The 23,460-nt window shown below is 41.2% G+C and overlaps 1 protein-coding gene across 3 annotated transcripts; it reads left to right on the forward strand.

Annotated features, from left to right (window-relative positions):
- The first annotated feature begins 825 nt into the window (after positions 1 to 825).
- Positions 826 to 22,613, forward strand: alox12 (arachidonate 12-lipoxygenase). Of its 3 annotated transcripts, none has more exons than XM_030075668.1 (15): positions 826 to 936; positions 6,719 to 6,865; positions 7,344 to 7,545; positions 9,333 to 9,414; positions 9,585 to 9,707; positions 10,029 to 10,135; positions 10,962 to 11,134; positions 12,862 to 13,005; positions 13,982 to 14,185; positions 16,007 to 16,093; positions 17,956 to 18,125; positions 19,029 to 19,150; positions 20,921 to 21,021; positions 22,073 to 22,243; positions 22,434 to 22,613. In XM_030075668.1, the coding sequence occupies exons 2-15, from the start codon at positions 6,719 to 6,721 to the stop codon at positions 22,611 to 22,613; spliced, it is 2,013 nt and encodes a 670-aa protein (XP_029931528.1). In that variant the 5' UTR covers positions 826 to 936. The 3 variants fall into 3 exon arrangements, with proteins under 3 accessions (XP_029931528.1, XP_029931527.1, XP_029931529.1); XM_030075667.1 differs by lacking the exon at positions 826 to 936 and adding an exon at positions 2,645 to 2,963; XM_030075669.1 differs by lacking the exon at positions 826 to 936 and adding an exon at positions 3,990 to 4,024.
- The last annotated feature ends 847 nt before the right edge of the window (positions 22,614 to 23,460 follow it).

Here is a 23,460-nt window from a genome sequence, read left to right on the forward strand (position 1 = left end):
TTAATGCTCTTTTTTTGTCACTGTTGTGTCATATCCTTTGTTATAAAAGAAATAAACATCACAGAGAGGAAAGTGGTGATAACCAGAGGGTGTTATTGTGTTGGATCACAGATTGAGCGCATCCTGTGAGTCGATTTGAAAGGTTAAAATGCCTGCTAGTTCCTGTTTTTTCAGGCCCTCAAAGTGATAGGTCGGGTTTTTCCACATGGAATTTTTAAAGTGTAATGCGTCCACAAAGTTTGGTCCATTAACTCTTTCCATGTCATTAGAGCAGGAGCTTCACTGCGAGTGTACGGCTCCAAAACAAATGAAGTAGATAGAAAGTGGAAAACAGCACAAGGATGCACAACCCACAGCAGAAAATAGTTCCTCCATTTTGGAAACAGCAGCCAAAGTCCAAATCTGCGTAACATCTTCGATTAATCAGACCATGTCAAAGTGGTGATGATTATTTTTTAGAACAAAACCAGGCACACCAAAGAGGCATTAATTAATCACTTTGGAGGTAATCTGATTTCCTCCCCCTTTAAACGGCTATATGGCTGAAAACAAATGGCTTTATTGGACCTCCTTAAAGAAAGCAGAGTGGTTCAGCCACCAGTGAGAATGAAATTCAACACATTTTGGGCGTAGACAGGGGCGCTGCCAGGAATTTTGGGCCCCATGAAAAAAAAATACATATATATTTACATGATGATTGTTTAATAATTTTATATTGGTTTTTACCTATTTTTTGGGCCCCCTGTTAGGCAAGGGCCCTTGGAATTTTCCTAACTTTTCCCCGATATACGCCGTAGAAGCCAAACATGGCTCACTAGATCAGATAACATCGGAGAGTCTGCTCCAGGTGCTGGTGTCTGCTCTGCTGGCGTTCTCCCGGAACGGAGGAAGAGAGAAACTTATCTCCACATCTCCACCCAAGGCCCTCTGCCAAAGGTAAGTGCCAGTCATGGTCGAGTGATTTCTGTTCATTTAGCTGCCGCAGTGATCCAGGCAGATGAGATGAGAGCAAGGTTTGGTTAATTGTCCAATCCAGACTGTGTTTAGGAATGACCAACTCTTACCATAACCAGAGAGCAGAGGTGGCTGCAATGCAAAAAAGCTTAGATATTTTTTTTTACCCCTGCAGGAAAAAACTGCCTTCATCCATTTAAACTTAAACTTAAATCTTAAAAAATAGGTTTGATTTTTAATGTAACGGTAAAGTTCAAAATAACTGGATAAAGTTAACTATGATAGAGCTGCATATTGTGTTACCACTAAATGATACTGCACTATTAATCTCTGCTAAAGTGTTTCTGCTGGACAGTTTGTGTTGAAGTGTCAGCATGGAGCCTTCTGTCTCTGCATGAGTGAGGCATGAAACAATGCATCAGGGTGACATGGATGACTTTTCTTTCATTGCTGGCTGGACCCAGGAGGGGCCAGCCCTCGAGACGAGTGTGTCGCTGAGTGAGAGTGTGAGTGATCAAAGTAACACGATTGGTTGGCTGAATTTTGGAACGTCCCTATTGGCTGTTGCTCTTTCAAAATGAATTGACTCACGCCGCAATTAACCACAATTAACTGAGCGATTCAGTGGAAAAAAAAATGTTTGCATGGATAAATTCTTAACTCTCACCTTGTGTGTGATGCTGACTCATCCTTGCAACCCACTTAACAGTGATGTGTTTGTGTGTGTGCATGCACTCTGAATGTTTACCCTGCGATGTCAGAGGGACATCTGGTTCCACAGATGAACATAAATACAATTAATTAAAAATGTCCAAAAGCCTTTCACCTACTTGGCATTAATAAACATCTTAGAACGCTCTATGAGGTCAGACCTTGCACACATCATCGCAGGCAATGCCAGGAGACAGGCCTAACTTTCAGTCACCTCGAGGGGAAAAAAGTAGAAAATAACAGCATGAAGAGCTATAAATCAATAATAACACATCAGAGCCACATGACACTTAATAATGTCACACATTCAGAGGGGGCACGCCTAGATAAAGATGCATATAGTCATCAGAACAAGGAAGTAGGCAAACCACCACAGCATCATAACTATCATCACAACTATGTTGCGCTCTGTTCTGACGGTGAGAAAACTTCAGCGCTGTTTAACTGGAGAACTGACGTTTAAAGCAGCCTAGTTTGGAAACGCAGTGCACTGGGTGTCGAGGGGATGGTGAGAGATAAGGGATTCACTCTGATGAGTTCAGATGAAGTTCAGCACTAGGAAACATCTAATGCTTTCCACCTGCTTTGGATTTTTAACCCCAGAAAAAGAGACGTATTCATTGAAAACACGCATTCGTTTCATATCGACGTTCCCTTATATCGATGTAATGCTTTGGATTTGTTTTTGCAATGTTCAGCTGCAGTGTTTTGTTTGCATATCTATGTACCAGTGAAGTTGTTTACATATTTTACATCTGCTGCCACTGGCATGCCAGAGACAGAGCTCCATTATGTGGCTGACTGTATGAACCCCATATAATAACCCGACTTCCCTTTTGCAGTTCGGTGTGTGTATATGTGTGAGAAGGCTGTGGTCTGATTATTGACATAAACAAATTGGCTGTGTGAGAAAGAGAGAGAGAGCCAGAAAGAGAGAGAGAGAGAGAGAGAGAGAGAGAGAGCCCTGCTGAATAAAGAGATTGCAGCTAAAGCGCATCTGAGAGCAGTTGCTTAATTTTCGCCCGCAAGAGGAGATTTTGCAAACATTTTGAAACGCTAAAAGATAACTGTCTGTTGACAGGGCTATGGCTGACTACTCATTACAGGCCTCAGGTTGAGTTTTAACCCAGGAAGAGAGAAGAATAAAGAGAGGAGGGCGGAGGAAGGAAGGAAGAAGAGTGTCAGAATACAAACAGTGAAAGGGAAAAGAAGGGGCCAGACCGGTGACCCAGAAACAGAGAGGAGGAGGGGAAAAACGGCAGCAGAAACATACTGGACATTACTCTGTGTGGACTAAGGTGAGAATATTTGCTTCCATTTGTTTTTTTTAATCATACATACACACTGACTACTGTGATTTCTGTCTTGTGTAATTATTTACACAGTTCTGCTCTTGTGCTGTTCCATTGCTATGTGGAGAAAATGCTCCTGCTGACTTTTCTAGTATGGGTCATTCTATGTTTTATTTATCAGTCTGGATTAGTTTGTAGCTGTGCAAAAGCATGAGAGTAGCATTCATCTGATCTTCATCTGTTGAATGCTGATAACAGTAGTTATGGACTGACGCTGATGAGAGCTGACGTTTTGCATCACTATTCAATACCTTTGAATTTCACCATTTTCAAGCCTAGAAACCTACTCAGGAACTCCCGCCCATTTTTCAGGTCAGGGCGTTTGAAGCCTTTGAAACACGTCCAGGGGGCTGGGGCCAAGCACAATAAGCAGTCTTTACCTTAGGTAAACTTCAGAGGAATTTCAATTTGAATGCATGACATTTTACACGGTTGAAAGGAGCAATGCTTCAATGTCAGCCCTAGTTTTCATGTGGAGCAAAAAAAATACTCTGCAGAATTTGAATCCACAACCTCAGGTCTGAGACCAGCGCTCAGTCTTAGCGTTTCTCAACGGGACAATGGGCACTGGAGGGCAATATTTTTAAAAGAGGGGTGTTGAGGTGTTCTTGTTTTGTTAGAGGCAACTTTACACCAAAGATGCACAATGAGACGGGTTGAAGCTTGCAAGTGCCTGCAGAAGAATGTCGTGAGCAACATTATAAAACCTGCCAGTTTATCCCAAGACCAGATGAGATCGTGTATCGTTTCGATAGCAGCGTCTCTTTACCTCTGTTGCTCTCAGCAGTCACAAGTGCAAACCAATAGGACAGACCAAACCCTAACCCTAACCCTAACCCAGTAGGATTTCAGTTTGGGAGAGAAACACAGTTTCATTCAAAGGGATATGGTGGACGAGAGAGGATGTTTAAAGGTTTGTGAAGGTTTTATTGGTTGAACTTTTAATTTACAGCCACGAGTGCAGGATGGCGTCACCAGACCTGCTGCAACCTGCAGTGAAGAAGCTGGTATAGAACCACCAACAGCACGGCTCACACTATCTTATAATCTTATCACACTAGCTTATAATATAGGATAACCTGCATATCCTTCTGCTTTTTTCTAGAAGCCTCAGAGTTTTTCCCTTGGTAGGCTGTCCAAACATCTTTTCTGGTCCCTATGAAACTAATGATAATGATATTCCAACTGTCTAGTTAAATCAAATCTGTTATTTGGCCTTCAATGACATGCTTTTGATCGAATGAGCAAACACAGAGGGAACAGCCTACATTTAATTTGGTGTGCGTGTGGGGGGGTCTCTTAAAAAGAAACATCATTTTGTCTTTGGTGCCTTCACCTATAGAACATTTAACAAATGGCTTTACAGACATCATCGAGGGGCTACAAACATCAGCAGGGTGCAAACCACCTGGTAACAAGCATAGAGACTGAATGGGTAGAACAAGTGTGAGCTCAGCAAATTAGAGTATTTCTGTGATTCTGGTTCACCATGCCATGGCAACAGCAGAAGCTCACTTTATACTACTTCACAAAACTTGAAAATGTGACATTTCAATACATCCTTGGTCTGCAGAAACATAAAATGCCAACATTTTTTGGTATTGGTACTCAATGTGGAGATCATTTCCTTACGGTAGCCCTTGTTTCTTGTTGTTTGATGCATGAGACATTGTGAAACTCCCCTCTGGACTGACTCACTGTAATATCAGACAACATCGACTGATTGAAAGGTTGTTCCACTGCCACTCATTTGGTCACCTTAGTCAGAGGTGGAATTCATTTCTCTACAGAGACAAAAGACAGTCAGTCTGGTTGTCTGCAATGTGCTGAAGAAGACTGCTACCAAAATGGGGAGGCTCAATCTCGGCAACCTAGAGCACACAGTCACTTTTATAATTTCTTTTTTATTGAATAAGTACATACATGGACAGACAATACACAATCAAAAGAAAGAAGACAGAATTAAAAATAAAGCGTAATTGAAACACAGTCACTTTTACCACTGATGAAATGCTAAGGAAATAAAGTGCTGATGCAATACGTGAGCTCATTTCCCACCTTAACCTCCCACCTTAACTGATCATTGTCGCTGCATCATGTTCAGTCACCATGAGAAGTGTAGCAATGCAGTTAGACTAACTGCAGTAGGAATGTAGTTAGTCATCAAGTTATAGTGTTTCTCATGATCCACCAGCAGATTGTTTTTTGTTTTTTTTTACACCCCCAGACTGGCTTTCAGTTGAGAATTTAAATACACTTACTCTTAAATACTGTCTTGATGAAACTCAGGAGGAAACGGAATAGTTAGTCATTGTTTTAGTTACACTATATGGACAAAAGTATGGGGCCACACCTCTTAATCACTGAAGATGTTTCATTCAGTCATCATGTAGAAAATGTAGAAAATCCAGCAGCTGGCCATGCAGTCTGCCTTTACAAACATTTGTGAAAGAATGGCTCGTTCTGAAGAGCTCACTGTATTTGAGTGTGGTGCTGTAATAGTAATGTAATAGGAATCCACCGCTGCAACAAGTCAGCTGGTGAAGTTTCTTCCCTCCTAGATATTCCACCATCAGCTGGAAGTGGGATTAGTGCAAAGCTGAAGCGTTTAGGAACCACAGCAGCTCAGCCAGCAGGTGGCAGACCACATGAAGTTACAGAGCGGGGTCGCTGATCATAGTGCGTAAAAGTGGCCGACGCTCTGCTGACTCAGTAACTGAAGAGCTCCAAACCTCCTCTGGCATCAACATCAGCACAGAAACTGAGCGCCGGGAGCTTCATGGCCGAGCGGCCGCACGCAAGCCTCACATCATCGAGCACAACACCAAGCATCGGATGGAGCGGTGTAAAGCATGCAGCCACTGGCCTCTGGAGCGTGGCAGTCTGATGGACGAGTCTGGGTTTGGTGAAATCGTTGAAGGGAAATCTTAATGCTTCATGCAAACATTTTGGACAATTCTCTGCTTCCAGCTTTGTGGGACCAGTTTGGTGAAGGCCCTTCTCTGTCCCAGCAGGACTGAGCTCCAGTGCACAAAGCAGCTCCATAAAGGCGTGGCTGGCTGAGTTTGGTGTGGAAGAACTTGACTGGCCCACACAGAGCCCTGACCTCAACCCCATCCAACACCTTTGGGATCAACTAGAACAGAGATTATGAGCCAGGCCCTCTGATCCAACATCAGTGTCTGACCTCACAAATGCTCTTCTGGATGAACAGGCAAAAACTCCCACAGACAGTGGGAGTGGTGGAATGTGAAGGTGGCCCAATACTTTTGTCCCTATAGTGTATTTATTTACCATCTGATATTTCCAACCTTTTATTTTTAATTCCTCAAATCTTCCAAAAGTGAAGTCAGAGTTTGGTAAACCTGGCTTCTCTCTCCGTGCACCTTGGGCATGGAACAAAATCATTTAAATACATTCAAAACTATATTTTAAAGAATATTTTAAAGGAAACTTGATGTTGTCTGAGGTAACCCTGAGCCTGACCTGCCTTGATTGTGAACTATGTCCGAACTTTGATATGACAGATCAATCTGCACTTTTTAATTTGTGGTTGTTTGGTGTGTTTTTGGACGAGTAGTGTTTAGCGCTCTGCTGCCCTCTTGACCAGGACTCCCTGGTAGAAGAGATACTGTTGCTCAGTGGGATTTTGCATGTGTGTGTGTGTGTGTGTGTGTGTGTGTGTGTGTGTGTGTCTGTAGATGGAGGTCTACACTGTAACTGTGGCAACTGGTACATCAGAATATTCCGGCACCAACAACTACATCTATGTGACTCTGGTGGGGGAGAAGGGGGAGAGTGAGCGCACCCTGCTGGACAACCCCGGCCTGGATTTCTGCAGAGGAGCAGTAAGTGTGTGTCTGACCCAAGGCTATTACAGTTTGGCATATTTTTGCATTTTTTGTGTTTTTGTGTTTTTTGCACAGGTGCAGTTTATGGTGCATTTAAGAAAGTTCAGACAATTTAGACTTCACTGAGGACACATGAGCAAACAAATGAACTGACGAGGATGAAAGCTATAAACATTTTCTCTGTAATTTTTGTTCATTTTAGTTTTGTACAGACACAACACAGTTTCAGTCAGTTATCGTTTTTTGTAGTAAAGCCTGATTTTCATTTTTATTTCAGTTAACAAAAATGTTGTTCACCTTGTTTTTCATTAGTTTATCTTCTCTCGCTAAAAGAAGGGGAGGTTGCACAAGGTGCTTGCGGGAAGTTGCAATGGAGGTAAGAAAGTAAAGGGAATCTTGGTTTGATTGGTGATCAGTTCTCATTTTCTTTCTTCTCTTTTTTCCTCTACATCCCCGATTCTTCCATGCCTATCAGGTGGATGAATACAAGGTGTGCAGCCCCTCCCGCCTGGGCTCGGTGCTGCTGGTTCGACTGGAGAAGCAGAGGTACTGGGTGGAGGACAACTGGTTCTGCCGCTATGTGACCGTCAAGCCTCCAGACGAAGACAGAGTGCTGACCTTCCCGTGTTACCGCTGGCTTATAGGAGACATCAAGGTGGAGCTGAGGGAGGGGACAGGTACGGCTCATACTGGATGCCCGGGTGGCATAGCTGCTAGTTGCCCTGTGATTTTGAAAATATACTTGAGAGGAGTAACAAATGCCCTGACTGTCCTCACTTCCCCCCCAGCGGCCCCAGTGGAGCTGCTCTCTGGCCAACATGTGCCCCGTTTCTGTTCTCACATCACAGCTGGCGAGTTACAGCTTCTGTCTGATGTGGAAACTAGTTTTTGTGTTTTTGCCACCGTGGGATTTTGAACCCCAGGCTACTGTCACCTCAGTGCCTTTTGTGAAATTGAAGCTTGCTACACTTTTTCTGATCTCTGCACACCAACCACAAGCCCCCAAACCAAACCATGTATTGCCAAAGCAAACACGTCTTGTCAAACTCTTTTAAAAACTTTTGTTTTTGTGTTGGATACATGACATACACACCATCATTTGAAGAAACAACGTGAAGCACCAACTACACACTGACAGTGAAAATGATTAACTCTTGTGGCTGTTGTTTTTTTTTTTTTTTTTTTTTCTCAACACAAGGCAGCAGGTTGCAGTAAATTAATGTGTAAAATATGGATGTGTATTCTGAACATAACACACTATCAGTGCAAATAAGGGGGGGAAGCTTTTTTTTTCTCATATGCTCTACTGTAAGACTCCACTCCTTTTGTGCTAGAAAAAAGAAGAGAAAAAGAATTGAGCAAAATCTCTGTCTTTGTGGGTCTGGCCATCAGACCTCATCTTGCTTCTTCACCTTTTTTTTCCTCCTCATCCTCCCCATCCTCGTTTAGTTCTCACCCCTCATACTCTGGCCAACATTGGCTTCCATTGTTGTCCAAACCAGATGTTTCTGTGTGGCCTATTTATAGAGCTTAAGTGCTGATTTGTAAGTGAACTCATTATTTATTTTTTTTAATTTGCCATTTTAAGCTGAAACCATGAAGCTCCATGATTTAAAGTCATAGTTGGGGCTCATATTTATTGCCACTGTACAAGTAGATCCTCCATTTTTGCATCCCCACTGCCTTTTTAATACACTGGGGTCATACGTACGTCACTGCTGATTGGCTAACACCTCTGACACACCCACCAAATGAGATTATCACAGCCTTCACTGCAAAAACGCAAAATCTTAAAAGCTTGTTTCATTGGCAAAATTTGCCAGTGGAAAAAGTGAAAATTCACTTGAAATAAGTGAAAATTAGCTAGAAACAAGAAACAAATTTTGCCAATGAAACAAGCAAATTTTCACTTGTTTCAAGCAAATTTTCACTTGAAACAAGAGACAATTGTCTATAAACAAGTTACTTCTGAGGTGCTCATGTCTTATTTTAAGTGTAATGAGATATTTTGACTAGTAATAAGACATTTTTGACTTGAAATAAGACAAATAATCTTGGTAAGATTTTGAGTTTTTGCAGTGTTTAGCACACTGTTCCCAACATTTTGCTGCTGGTCTTGGGCTAAGAGGCAACATATTAATTGCTCACACAAACTGGGCCACAGCCACTTCCATTTTTTGTAGTTCCTTCAAACAGGGCCATGTGGGGGTCCTCTGACTCGGTTGACACACGGCCACGCCCACCTCGGCTTGTGTTCTGTACTACAGATTGTGGACCAGAGCTCTACTGTCTTTCTTTCATTCATTTGTTTGTCGGTGATGTTGCTTCTGTTGGATGTTGTTCGCCTCATGGTGACTGGTGGTCATAAATCAGGATTCCGAGTTAGTTTTCCACTGCCCTTGTATTTGCTACAGGGTGCTATAATACTCATTCCTCCTCTCTCTCTTCCTGTCTTTTTCTGCAGCTAAGAGATGGAAGGATGACTCCTTACCTCAACTGCTGACACACAGAAAGACAGAACTGCAGGAGAGACAGAAAATATACAGGTCCAACACACACACCCACAAACACATACATACATACACACAATGACACACAGTCACACATCTCTTCAGTTTCTTGTGTTTTTGTGTCGTATATATGTATAGCAATATTTTGCATCATATTGTGCGTGTCTGTGTGTGTCTGTATGTGTGTGTGTGTGTGTGTGTGTCAGATGGGTAGCATGGGCTCCAGGTATACCTAAATGCATTGACGCCAGTACAGAAGCAGACTTGCATCAAGACGTTCGCTTTGACAATGAGAAGAGGAGTGACTTTGAGGGATCCTTACACTATGCGTAGGCGATGCATGTGAACACACACACACACACACACACACACACGTATTTGTGCACTTCATCATATATAGTGTAGTGTGACTCACTTTGATCAAATCAAAATCAAATTTGAAAATCTAAATATGTTAGACATGGTGTAATGTAATCATTTCTGGTGAATGTTATAGGGTCTTACATTATCAAAAAAATAAAATAAAATCAGACTGGAGATTATTGTGTTGTCCGTTGTGCACAGTGCCAGCCTGACTGTGCCTCTGGTGTTGATTATCTTCTCATTACTTGAAAGTACTGTGTAAAGCTGTGAAAATAACCTCGTCCCAGATTGCTGGAGTTGTCTTTGAAGAAGCTGGCCATCACCTTTGGAAAGTCCTGGAATGATCTGGAGGATTTCAGACGGATTTTCTGGAAGCTGCGAAGCCCCATAGCTGGTGGGTAAATATGTGCTGCAGACTCTCTAAATAAATAATATCAATTAACTCACAGGAAAAATGGCTCTGGTAAAATACAAGGCCAGGCGGTTTTCTGTTATACATTCTGCACACTTTTTTTTGTGAACAATCCGCATTTTCCATCTGATATTGTCATTTTTAAGATAGGCAATGTTTCTAAGATGGAAGAAAAGCAGATCTGGTGATGTGACTGACATGTTGTTGGGTTCTGCTCCATGTTCTCTCTCAATCAGAAGGGTAAAGAGAGAGAGAGGGAGAGGTGAACAGAGAACAAGGAGTACAGTGCAGAACACAGTACAATGCATGTATCACATAGACAAGTGTAGTAATAACAACAGCAACAACAACAATAATAATAATGAATAACATTAAGAGGAAGAAGAGGAAGAAGAAAAAGACTAATCATAATAGGACTGATCATAGCAGGACTGCATAATAACAATAATAATAATAGGTCTAATAATGATAACTTAAATAATAATTAGTGCTGTTAGTGCTAATTGATGGTGTTGATTTTCTTTCCATGAGACAGCTGGTCAGGGGTCAGTGAGGGGCAGAGCTGGTGGGTTTGGTAGAGATGTAAAGCTGGATGTCATCAGCGTAGCAATGAAACTGAAGGCCATGGCGAGGGATGATGTGACCAAGAGGGAAGACATACAGGACGAAGAGGAGAGGACCAAGCACTGAGCCCTGGGGGACACCTAATGACAGACTGTGGCCCTGTCACCCACTGCCACTTACACCACTGCCTTATTTCACTGTAATCATATAGTATATAAAACTGTATTGTATCTGTTTAACCAAGAGTATTGTATGGAGCACTGGAAGGAGGACTGGTTCTTTGGCTACCAGTGTCTGAATGGCTCCAACCCCAGGATGATCCAAAGGTGCAAGCAGCTGCCGGAGAACTTCCCGGTCACAGCAGACATGGTGCAGGGCTCTCTGTACCCCAGGACCAACCTGGACAAGGAACTCAAGGTAGACCTTTGGAAGCAATATCTGTTCAGAAGTCTGTCTGTATGCAGGCGTGGACAAATAACATCTAAACACATAACAACCAGACTGGACAAAGATTACCAGAGCTTATAAATAAAAATGAAGTGTCTGTTGAAGTAGATTTATTACTGTGACACAGTAAATGATCTTGTCTTTAACCCCAGTCTCTACTTCACAACATGCTGAGTTGTTGATTGAGAGGATCCCAGGTAAACTAAAAAAACAGTTGGCTTTTGGCTTTGTGCACACAGCGGCACATGGTACATGGAAGTGAAACATGCTCTCTTAGCTTCACTCAAAGAATAACAGAAAATACAAGAGACATTCACCCGTTTGAAGAGGAAATCACAAAGTAATAAAATATGCATTTTGGGGGGTACCAGAGGGCGCAGAGGGAGATTCAGATTACTCCGTAAACCGCTCATTTTGCCGGAGGGAACCTATCTACAAGTTCTAGCAAAGGTCAAATTACTTGCTTAGATAAAGGAATCCCTAAAGCTGACCTGTTTAAGTTCCTCATTAAATCAAAAAGTTTCTTTGTCCGTCAGTAAATATATTATGTGGGCTATTACACAATGACCTTGATTATAGGTTAGTCCTTCTGAAGTGTTGAAAACAAAACTTCAACATGGTAGATATTCTCCCTTGTTATTTCAATTGCTGGTAGCTGGCAAAATGTCAATTTCTTTTACACCAAATATCACAAAAATAAACGTATTTACTGGAGCTTTAAATGATCCCTTGCCCAGTTCTTTCCATCTTTTTGGCTGGAATTGGAATTGGAGCAGCATAAGAGACTGCTGTGTCTGTGAGTGAGTGAAATACACTTTTGATGTGAACAGCCAAGCTCAGTTCAATGCAGCAACACATGAACAATATTAGTGTAACTAAGAGATGTACTGATGAAAATAATTTTCATACATGCCAACACTCCCTACACATCCAATTTTTAACCCTTCGTTCCATTGCGCCCTGTCCCAACTGCTAATTTCTCCCGTTAATTATCTTCAATTTTCATAGTGATACAAATCGAATGGCTGTTTTCAACTTTGTAACTGTAAATGTGTCAATAGAATCACAGACTTTTTTCAACAGTCGGACAGAAAGAAGCAGATGATGCAGACAGAACTGTACTTTATTTCACTATTAACCTTATTATTTTCATTTATATGCCTTCTGTGATTAAAAAAAGTACTATAACAGGCTAAGACCTATTCGTGTAAGTGATGAAAACTGCTTTGCTAAATAAGCCTAAATTCACAGTTTTTTACTTCTCATTTATAAACATTCTATAAAGGCTGATTGAAAATAGCAGCATAAACAGCAGCAGTTTCATTTCCCTATAAATCTATAATGCCGTACCAGAGCTACATAGAGCGACAGTCAATGTCACACATTCACAAAGCGCTCACTGCACAAAGGGGCAAGCCAAGGCAAAAATGTAACCGTCAAAACAGGGAAACAGGCAAACCACCATAGCAGCATAATCATCAAACTGAATAATCAGGATTTGAAATCTGCTGTTTTGACCTAGTCTTGTTTTACATCTGTTTGGTCTTTTCTGACTGCGACTGACCATGCCATTTTAGATAGCATAGTTTCCCATTATATTTCTGTCTCTCTTTCCATAATCCCTATTTCATCTCATACTTTGTCCTTCCTCCTCTCTCCTTTACCTCCCAATTCCCTGCCTCTCCTCTCCTGTCCAGGCTGGTAATATCTACCTGGTGGACTACGCCATCATGGAGGAGATTCCTGTCAATGTGATCAGAGGTAAACCTCAGCACATCGCAGCTCCCCTCTGCCTTCTGTACCAACACCCAGATCAAGGACTCATACCTATCGCGATACAGGTAGATAGCATTCACACTCATCAAGAATAATCAAGCACTTAAATATGTGACTGACACACATATCCGTCTAATTATTGTTATAAAAGAACTGGTATGTGCTGTGGTTTTCTGTGGAAGAACTGTTCACCCATCACTAAAATCAAAGGAGAAAATAGAAAATTGAAAGAGAGACTGTTAAATAGATCATAATTGTACTCCACTAAAAATAATCAGGCCATAAACAGATGTTAAATAGAAAAAGGAAAGTGAAAAAGAAATGTTCAAGCTGAACATTAATCAAATAGATGAAAGTATGAAAGTGAAAGACAGTTTAAGAGCAGAGGCATAAAAGAAGGAGGGTCATTCCATGTCAGATCATCAAATGGGTGTCACTGTGGCGACTCAGATTTCAGTGACATTGATCCCATAGTTAGAAAAACATGTTTTATGAGCACTTTTCAAATTTCCCCCGCTTTGGAAGAAAAATAATTTTTTGGCGAATTTTCAAAGTGGGGTACTGTCTTACAAATGTTGACTTTGTTTGACATGGATCGTATGTCGATTTGCATTTTAGCACCTTTCATTTAGTAAATATACAAAGTTTCATTACTCCAGGATGAAAATTAATAAAGTTACAGCACACTGAAGTTGTGCTATAATGCAAGTCGGCAACTGAAGTTCGTTGAAAACTGACCAAACTCATATGACAGTACCTCACTTTAAAAATTCATCAAAAATAAAGTTTTGGTCAAAAATAGCTGAAATTAAGAATTTGTTTGTTTCAGATATAGCTTTATCGGATGTGCGATTTTCTTAGAAATTCCTGAGGTCATGGTGACAAATATATGAAAATTCTGATGATCTGACATGGAATGACCCAGGACCATTATGGAGGGGGATGAGATGCCACAAATGTCCTGGGCTAGACTTGCACCCAGAATGTTGCTGTTACGTGGTATGTGCTCCTGACCACTGAACCACCTTGCCCCTCCTCCAGCTGGGGCAGGTTCCAGGCCTGGACACGCCCATCTTCCTGCCCAAAGACCCGCCCCTGGCTTGGCTGTTAGCGAAGATCTGGGTCCGTCACTCTGAGTTCCAGATCTTCCAGGTGCTGTCTCACCTGCTTAGGACTCACCTGGTGGTGGAGGTCTTCTGTGTGGCCACACTAAGACAACTACCTGCTGTACACCCCGTATTCAAGGTACAAACACACACACAGCAGTGATGATATGGATTAACATTTCACTCAAACCTCAAAATTTGATCTTTGTCTAAGGCTGGGTGATGTATCAGTATCATATCAATATCATGATATAACCATGGATATCATCTGGGAATTTGCATGATATTCATAATATGGTGATATGGCATTAGTGTTGTCTTTTCCTCATTTTAACGGCTGCATTACAGTAAAAGGGATGACATTTTCTGAGCTTAGACTGCTTGGGCTGTAGTTTTATTTGGCTCTAGCTGCTTAGTCATTATTTCTTCATTGCGGATGAATTTTGATCAAAAATCTGTGTGTAAATGTTACTGTCACAATATCAGAATCAAGGTATTCATTTAGAGATATTGTGATATTTGTTGATGTTGTTGTTTTTCATATTGCCTAGCCCTGCCCTTGATTAATTCAAATCTGAAAACTTTATGTCCAAAACAATATTGACAATATTGGACAATGAATATTTAGGTGCCACATGCCGCTAAACCCTAGGCTAAGTCCCTTTATGATGACTGTTCAAATATAATTATTTGGTCAGTGTGATGAATTATTATTCGCAGGTCACCAAACTATCAGTTTAGGGGTGATATTTGTCGGGGATGTTCTCTGATTATTTAAATTTAGCTGTACACTATATTTTGTTTGATTTGTGCTTGATTTTTATTATATATTATATTTATTTTAGTAAAGTTTTTGTATGACAAAAACTATACTGCCTCTTTTTCAATGCAGGAACTTTCCACAGGGACTAGGAACCTTTCCAGGAACTGTTTGCATTTTGACCATGGGGACCAGGGTCTAAATTTAGCTCTAGTCACTTTAATTACCCCATAAACAGTTCCTGCTTGGGGGGGTAGTACTTACAAATGACCCTGGAACTTTGGGGGTGGCGCTCGCAGGGATGACCATCGCTGATTGGTCAAACACACACAGCACAGATGCTTCAACTTGTGTACTGCTTCATCCTTGAAACAAGGAAGTACTCTAGTATCAATACAGGAATTTAGGATGGGGGGAGGGCATTTTTCTTTGATAACAGTAAAAGTAAAATGAGGCTTTGCGGTCTGCTTTCCAACTCATAAAAAGAGAGATAGATAGGGCAAGCGAGGTGAGATCACAGACGAACGAGAGAGAGAGAGGGGGCGTGGCGGTGCTGTGCATGAGAAAGCCAGTTTCTGATTGCTTCATGGCAAGTATGTTCTAAAGCACAAAGAAATGACAAACACCCAACTGATGATTTGCTGTGGAGACCTGCGCTCTTAGTTTCACTTTCTCCTCTGCATTTCTCCTCATTCTCTCTCAGACACACACACACAGCTGAAAGTCTACTTTTCTCTCATAGGCAAGAGAAAGCAGGGCTGCTCACCAGAAAACAAGACGGTAAAAAATGTCAGTAATCTGGAGGTCGAAATAAGTTAAATAGCCTGGTGCTTCATGATTGTAAAAATGACACTGCCACTGCCGCACACATCAGTGGGCTAATTTGCCTGATCTTCGCGGGTCTTTGTAGAAGGAACCTTTTAGTTCTTTGAGTAGTAGTCCCTGGGATTACTTTACCCAGGTACTTTGGGTGGAAAACCAACCTCATTTGGACACACTATGGACAACACCACATCTTTTATAACCCAAATGTCCTCCATGAACCCTAACACAAGTAATTAAATAAGAAATCCCTGAGCTCAGTGGGTCAGTTTCCAGTTTAGGTCCAGTTCAGGTGGAGTTTGAGTAGGGCAGTAAAGCTGTAGTTTGGTTTGGTTTTGCTTTGTGGTCTGAACAGTTCTCTATATCTCCCTGCTCTAGCTCCTGGCCCCTCATCTGCGCTACACTCTGGAGATCAACTGCAGGGGACGCACTCAACTCATCTCTGCTGATGGCATCTTCAAACGGGTCTGTCTGATCAAGTAGATTTGACTAAGGCGTTCAAATGTTTAAATTTATTCCGTGCAGACTTGACTTGTCATCGACTGTTAAAGTCTCCCTCAGAGCATCCTCATTATGCCAGTTACAGTTTTAATGACAAAAATCTGTGTGGTCAGTTATGAGATGTGAACTTTTGTTTTTGAGACCTCCTAGTGGTGAACTCAAGGCACTTTTGTGGATATCAGTGCTCACTCACTGAGGAATGGGGCACAATGAGCCTATTTGGCCTAGCCAATCTGTGTACAGTATTTATGCAAGAGGGTCCAATGATGCTTAACACCAAGTTTAATGTGATTCAGATGGACAGCTGAGGAGGAGTTACAAAAAATGTGTCATGGATAGTAATAATAATAATAATAAATTTTATTTGTAGCACTTTATATCAAACAAATGATCTACTTACAGACGCATGAAACATTTAAACTAATACAACATTTAAACTAAGATAGAAACACAGTACATGAGCAGTGTCAAAAAAGGAAAATATGAAGAGCTAAGGAAAAATCTAGGTGGTTTGTTGTTTGTTTGTTTGTTTGTTTTTTAAACTTGGGGATGGTTCAGTGGGAGCACCCCACTGCCCCCACACCAACAAACAACACACACACACACACACACACACACACATTTATTTTATACATACATAAATTTTATGCAGCCAACTGAGCAGGGCCATTTAAAGTTTCATGTTCATGATGAAAAATTCCTTGAATCTAATCTAAATTCCTTGAATGACACACAATGAACATTGTGAAACACAGATTAGAGAATGTTATGACCTAATATATCCAGTTAAAGTTAGTTTAGTATGCCAGAAAAACTCATCTCATCAAAAACTTCAATATTACTGAAAATAAAAAATATTTGCAACCCTGAAATAACCAGCAAAGGGAGTAAAATCTATGAATGAACAAGTTTTTATAAAACTTCTATTGGAATAAATACATAGCTTGTATAAGCCTATTCTTTGAGTAGATGTGAATATTAAGTGTTTTAATAATGCTTACAGTATAAACTTTACCTTGTTTTATGCAGCTAGCAACTGAGCATGTTGCGATGTTGGTGCAGGTTAATTTCCTCAGTCACATGACCTGCTCCACTCCCAGGTTACACCAGCCATCTATTGTATAAACTATATCTGTGGTCTCCCCTAAAATATTTTGCTTTAGAGGTGGCTTAGCCTGGGGTGAATTTTCAGCAGCACAGAGACTACTGAATGATCACAGAAATATTACAGCAATATTATAGGAACAGTACAGGCAGCACTGTGTGCCTTTTGATCCTTTTCCACTACCACATATTGCTAGTTGTTACTTTGATCATGAAGGTGACTTATATACTCTATAGAGTATATAAGCTATACTATAGTTCAGATTTGAATATTCAGAGTACATAGATTAGAGAAAATTATAGATCCAAGATGAATCTTACAGAAGGCTAGGACAGAGGGGAACAGGCACAGTTACAAAGCTGTTTGGTATTTCAGCACCATGGACAGCTCCATTGATTTATCAATACACAGCACATTTAGGCCACTGATATTTCAGAGCTGTTGGGCCATGGATTCATGGATTCTGCACAAACCTCAGTCAGATGAAGGATCAATGAGTCAGGCAGACTAGACTGCCATATTCAGGGAAACAACCCCTCTTTTTTCTGCTACTAGGGGATGGAGAGGGGAGGTGAAAGGTTAACAAGGGGAATGCATTTTAGTCATTTTGCTAACAAGGGGGATGACCCAGTAAACAGTTTTACATTAACATTGACCACATTAAGGATAATGTTTTTGGAGTCATGATTGTCCATTTTAGGGTGTGTGTGTGTGTGTGTAGGTGGTGTCTACAGGTGGTGATGGTCTGCTGATCCTGGCCCAGAGGGAGTACAAGGTGCTGACCTACCGCTCCCTCCAGCCCTGCCTTGACTTCCATGACAGAGGAGTTTCCCAGCTCCGAGATTATTTCTACAGGGAACACAGTTTGATGCTCTGGGAGGCCATACACGGGTAGACAACACACACATCGTCCCAGTTAGCAGATACACTAGAAAGGCCAGTAGATTTTGGAATAGTAAGCAAAGCCATTTTGATCTGACATAGCAGGTAAACACAAGTATTACTAATGACATTAATGAAGGTTCTGGTCCATTTCAGTCTAACAGAGCCAGGGTCCTGCTTGTGTTTACCATGCTATTTCATATCAATACGGCTGCACCAAGACAATACTAGTCATGAAAATTCAAGTCAAACCACTAGACATGCCGAGTTTTAATACCTTCATTTCTGCTAATGTTACTACTGTGAAAATAAGACACCAAGTCTTCAGTGTCTGACTATAGCATTCTTCATGATGGATGTATTTCTTTCCTCCTTGTCCATGGGCATCAATTCAGTGTGTCTAAATTTGATCTATGTTTTTAATAGTGATATCTTGTCAGTCTCTACATCTGGCAATGCATTGTGGTTATCAAATAATAATACTTTCTTGGTCCCTCTTTCTAAGAATTTATTAAATTGACCAAATAATAATTCAAATAATAATATCTTATCAGTCATTAGTCAATAGTTTAGCAGATATCAGTAAGTTTGGAAGATTTGGTGGTAAATGATATTAGATCCAGAGACATTGCCTGGTTTACCTGGTTGCTTCACATCAAAGTCAGTCAAGCAAGTTAAGAGTTCATTGCATTTGCCTTTTTATGATCTATCCTGGTCTCTGGAGGAAATGTTGAGTGATTAATGTTTGAGATCAAGTCAAGACTGAGTAAAAATACATCCGGGTGTATGACTGACACCATTAATATGTGTGTCTCGAGAATGAATACCACAACTCTAATTCAAACTTGTCATAATGAGTGTATATGGTGTATAAGGATTGTCTGTGAACATCTCTGTCTCTCTCTTTGTTAGTTTTGTCTCAGGTATGATCAGGTTGTTCTACCAGTCAGACAGCGAGGTTCTGCAGGACCCGGAGCTTCAGGCCTGGATAAAAGATATAGCAGAGGAAGGCTTCACGGAGCTGCCTAGTTTTGGTCAGTCATCAACACCAAGTATTTTGATCCTAAACATAAAACAGCTGCATGGGAAAGGATTCAAGACAATCACCTAAAGCAGGGGTATTCAATTAAAATTCAAAGAGGTCCAGTTACTAAAATTTCCTCCCAGCAAAGGTCCGAATCTTACAATATCTTAAATTTAGACATTATTGATTGTTGATTATTGATTCACAACATATGAGACACAGTGGTTTAGAATTGGATGCAGGCAGAATGAACATGTATTGGTCCGTCCATTCATCTTTAAATGTTCGGTTTTCACTATCTACTTTTCTCATTTCGGAGCAAGCCATTTTCTCATCTCATCTCCTCTCTTCCACTATTCTCTGGTGCTGAAAGGTAAACAATCGATATGATTGGCTTTACTCAGGGGCTTTAACATAGCGCGTGGTTTGGTATGTATGGCTATACTGCATTGTCTTTGCAAGAGTAGTGCGTATCCGATGATGTCAGTCATCTAGATTTCTAAATACATACACCTCCTGTCCATGTAGTAAATCACAAACATCATATATCTCTGCCAGTTTTTAAACACACCTGGTATTCCCAAATTGTTGGATATCTCTCTGCATGCTTGGGCTTTTTTAATGAGATCCCGGTAGGACTGTAGTCTGGTGTCCCACAGCTCTGCACACAGAGAGACAGCCACAATGAGGCTTTCCTCCATTGTTGTTTTGCTGTTCTGCCTAAATCCGCCAGATTTTTTTCTGATTCCACTCTTCTCTCCTATTGGACGTGCAAAGTCAAAAAATTTTCAGCTTGGGTGCAGTGTGCACGGGCGCTGGTGCCAGCCAGCTCGGCGCAGACCAGTGCGCCCTTGCGCCTCGCAATCACATACACAATGAATGGCTGCGCTGGCCGAGGTCTGCGCCCTGCATGCACTATGTGAAAGCCCCATTGCTAGTTTAGCTGCGCATGTAGTCTGTAGCCACGGCCGTCAGAGAAAAAATAACAACGAATGATTTATTTAACAATATTAGAATTGTCACGGGTTTGGACAGAACCGTCACTGGGTCCGTGCCCGGACCGCGGTCCGCCATTTGGTGATGCCCGACCTAAAGCCTTTATTCCCTTTGCTTGGTCATACCCTAACCCTAACCCTAACCTAACCCTAACCCTAACCCTAAGTCTTTGGTCAGATTCTGCCAACTATTTATTACACTGACCAAAACAACCTGAACAAAACAAAGCACAAGACATAAAATAATGGGTCCTTAGACCAATGGGCAGTAGCCAAAATGCATCCATATTCACAGTAGTGGGTCTACTAAAGGCCACACACCTAGCATATGTAATTAAAAACATAATATTCATTTTAAAATGTTGAATTTCAAATATAACCATAGAACTTGAATTGGTAGAACAGACATTCCAAATTAATGTAGCAGGATGGACAGAGCTGCAGAGATTTTTAGGTGCAATTCATCATTGCTATTGCAAAGTAGCTGTTGCACCGGGCTAGCTTCCGTATTACATTTACTAGTAACAATAAACATTTTTTTACTACTTTTAGCAAGCAGTCACAGCACGGCATAGCTTCTCATCTCTCAGGAGGAGGTGACACACTTTACTGCTCAATACATCCATCACTGTAGCAGCTCACCAAAACCTAACCGCCATTTTATTCTGAACTAGGACAACAGAAAACAGTTCCATTCTGCTCCATTCAAGTTCTGTGAATAATAAATGACATGCTGAGAGTCTGTGTGTGATACAGTGGTGTGATACATGGTGGATGTATTTCAGGTCTGTCCAGCGAGCTCCGCACCAGAGATGAACTTTCTACCCTGCTGGCAGTCGCCATTTTCATCAGCACTGCCCAGCATGCTGCTACTAACAATGGACAGGTGTGTAACACACACACAAACACACACACATACAAACACACTGACACAAATTGGTAATCACTAACCCTAACATTTAACTTACCCTAACCTAAAACTAGTTTTAAACTTAACTGTAAACAAAGTCCGTTTCCGAAACTAGCCTGAATGCTGTGTCATTGTGAATTTTGTGTAGGAGATAACCACCATATGTGAGTGATACAAGTAGGTCTAACTGCATACTCGCAGTGTAACACAACACACCCACCATACAACATAACATGCCCCCTGAAATAATTTCATGAGTTTACGAAGCAAAACTACTGGGTTAAGTTTAGGTTAAGGCCATGCTTTTGGGTTAAAATACTTTGTCGTCATGGTTAAGGTTAGGAAAAGGTCATGATTTGGGTTAAAACACTTTGTCACAACATGAAATGAACACTGGCATTGCTTCTCACAGGAATCAGACTCCAGTCTCCCACCTGAAAGTCCTGTCTTTTATTGACCCATCGGCCACCCCAACTAATGTCTTGCTGACCTACTTGTACTGTTCTCAAAATTTACTGGCTTTGTAATTTGCTTTTTGAGCTTTTTATTGCAATACTTCCGGTTGCTAACACACGATAATGCACATTCATTTTGGAAATGATGGTCCAATTTGGAGTAAAAGTGGTCATACAACAGGGTATGCTTTTAAAACGTGATTAACTTTTGATTGGAAGGTCACTGTCTGGAGTTTGGTGGAACCAGCTTAGTGCATCATCAAGCTAGAACCACAGCCATGCATAGCAACAGCAATATATAAACTAGATGACAGTGAACTGTTTTGGTTTATATTCAATGACTGGTCATGTTGTGTTTCAAGACTACAGTATTTGCAAAATTTTATTAACACTTAAAATGTTGTAGATGATGCGATTCAGCGTCAGAAGACAATTTACAGAACTAGTACAACTTGGGTAGGCTCGTTATGATGAACGCCTCATATAAGTATAGAAATACAGGAACACACACAACCAAAATACACAAAAACATACACAGACATAGCACGTTCTATCTGTCCATGTTTTTCTAGTTTGACTGGTGTGCCTGGGTTCCCAATACCCCCTGCACAATGAGACACCCCCCACCCACAGATAAGGATGCCATTACCATGGGGATGATCATGGACACCCTTCCTGATGTCAGCCAATCCTGTGTGGAAATGGCCATCACCTGGCATCTGGGGCGACCACAGCCAGATGCAGTAAGTCCAGCACCATCTGCTTTGTAGTGTTATGCATCAACACCTGTAGAAGGCTGAGACTAGAGATCTGTGTGAAATGTTAGAAAATTAGCCGGAGTGAAGTCTACCTCAGTGGCAGTACCACCATCACATCCACAGAGGTAAAGTTCCTTCACTCTAATCTCTTTCTCTGTGTTTTTTTTCTTCCCAGGTTCCTTTGGGCCAGTACACAGAGCAGTACTTCACAGAGGATCAGGCCCTGGAGCTGATTGACACGTTCAGAAAGGAGCTGAAGAAGATTGAGGAGCACATCCTGAGTCAAAATGAAGGAGCTGAGCTTCCATACCTTTACCTCCTGCCCAGCCGCATAGAAAACAGCATTACCATCTAGAAAGTCAGAGGAATGCCAATTGGAGGACACTTTATCATGTCAGAAAATCATCAGCTTTTATGTGGCGTTCACATCACGTTATTATGTCATATTCACAAGCAGGTGACTGGGTAACAGCAAGCAGGCAGTGTCACCAGTGAAGCTCGAGGCCAAAGCAGAAGTGACTAACATTTACCTATAGCTTTGTGATACCAAACACAATATAACATAACCCCCCCCCACCCCCCCTCATGAAAGTCAAATGAAACAACAGTGGGTCTCATATTTAATTTGCAATTTAACACATTTCTGTTACATTTTAAAAATTGTTTGTAAAGCCTATATTAAAAATCATGTAAATCCAGCCTTTTGTAGTGTGTGTGTGTGTCCCAGCCTCACGGTATTAACCTTGTACAGAACAGTATGTTTTCTGTGGTTGTTGATGTCGTGCTTATGTCCCAGTGCTGTGATTGGCCTCCTCAGTGGAGGACTGGGCTTTTGGCTCTAAATCAGACTGGTTTCCGAGTTCACATTCTCTCGGCTACTCAATACAGAGACAAAATGCTTACAGGTGCATGGGCATTGTGGCTCCACTCTTTGGCTCTTTGCTGCTCTGCCTCCAAAATATCAACAACATACTAGCATTTGTAAATAAAATCTGGCTTCAAAATTTATTTATTTATTTTATTTAACCTTTATTTTGACAGGGAAGGTCCATTGAGAGCGGGCTCTCTTTTTCAAGGACGCCCTGTAGCAGCAGAAAACATAGGGATTACAGACACATCAAAAACAAAAAACAATGCAGTAAAAAATACAGGCATAAAAACAAGGTAATAAAAAAATTTTTGTGACATAGTAGAAATCAGGC

The sequence above is a fragment of the Myripristis murdjan genome, chromosome 18, assembly GCF_902150065.1.
Source record: "Myripristis murdjan chromosome 18, fMyrMur1.1, whole genome shotgun sequence".
NCBI classification, from domain to species: Eukaryota; Metazoa; Chordata; class Actinopteri; order Holocentriformes; family Holocentridae; genus Myripristis; species Myripristis murdjan.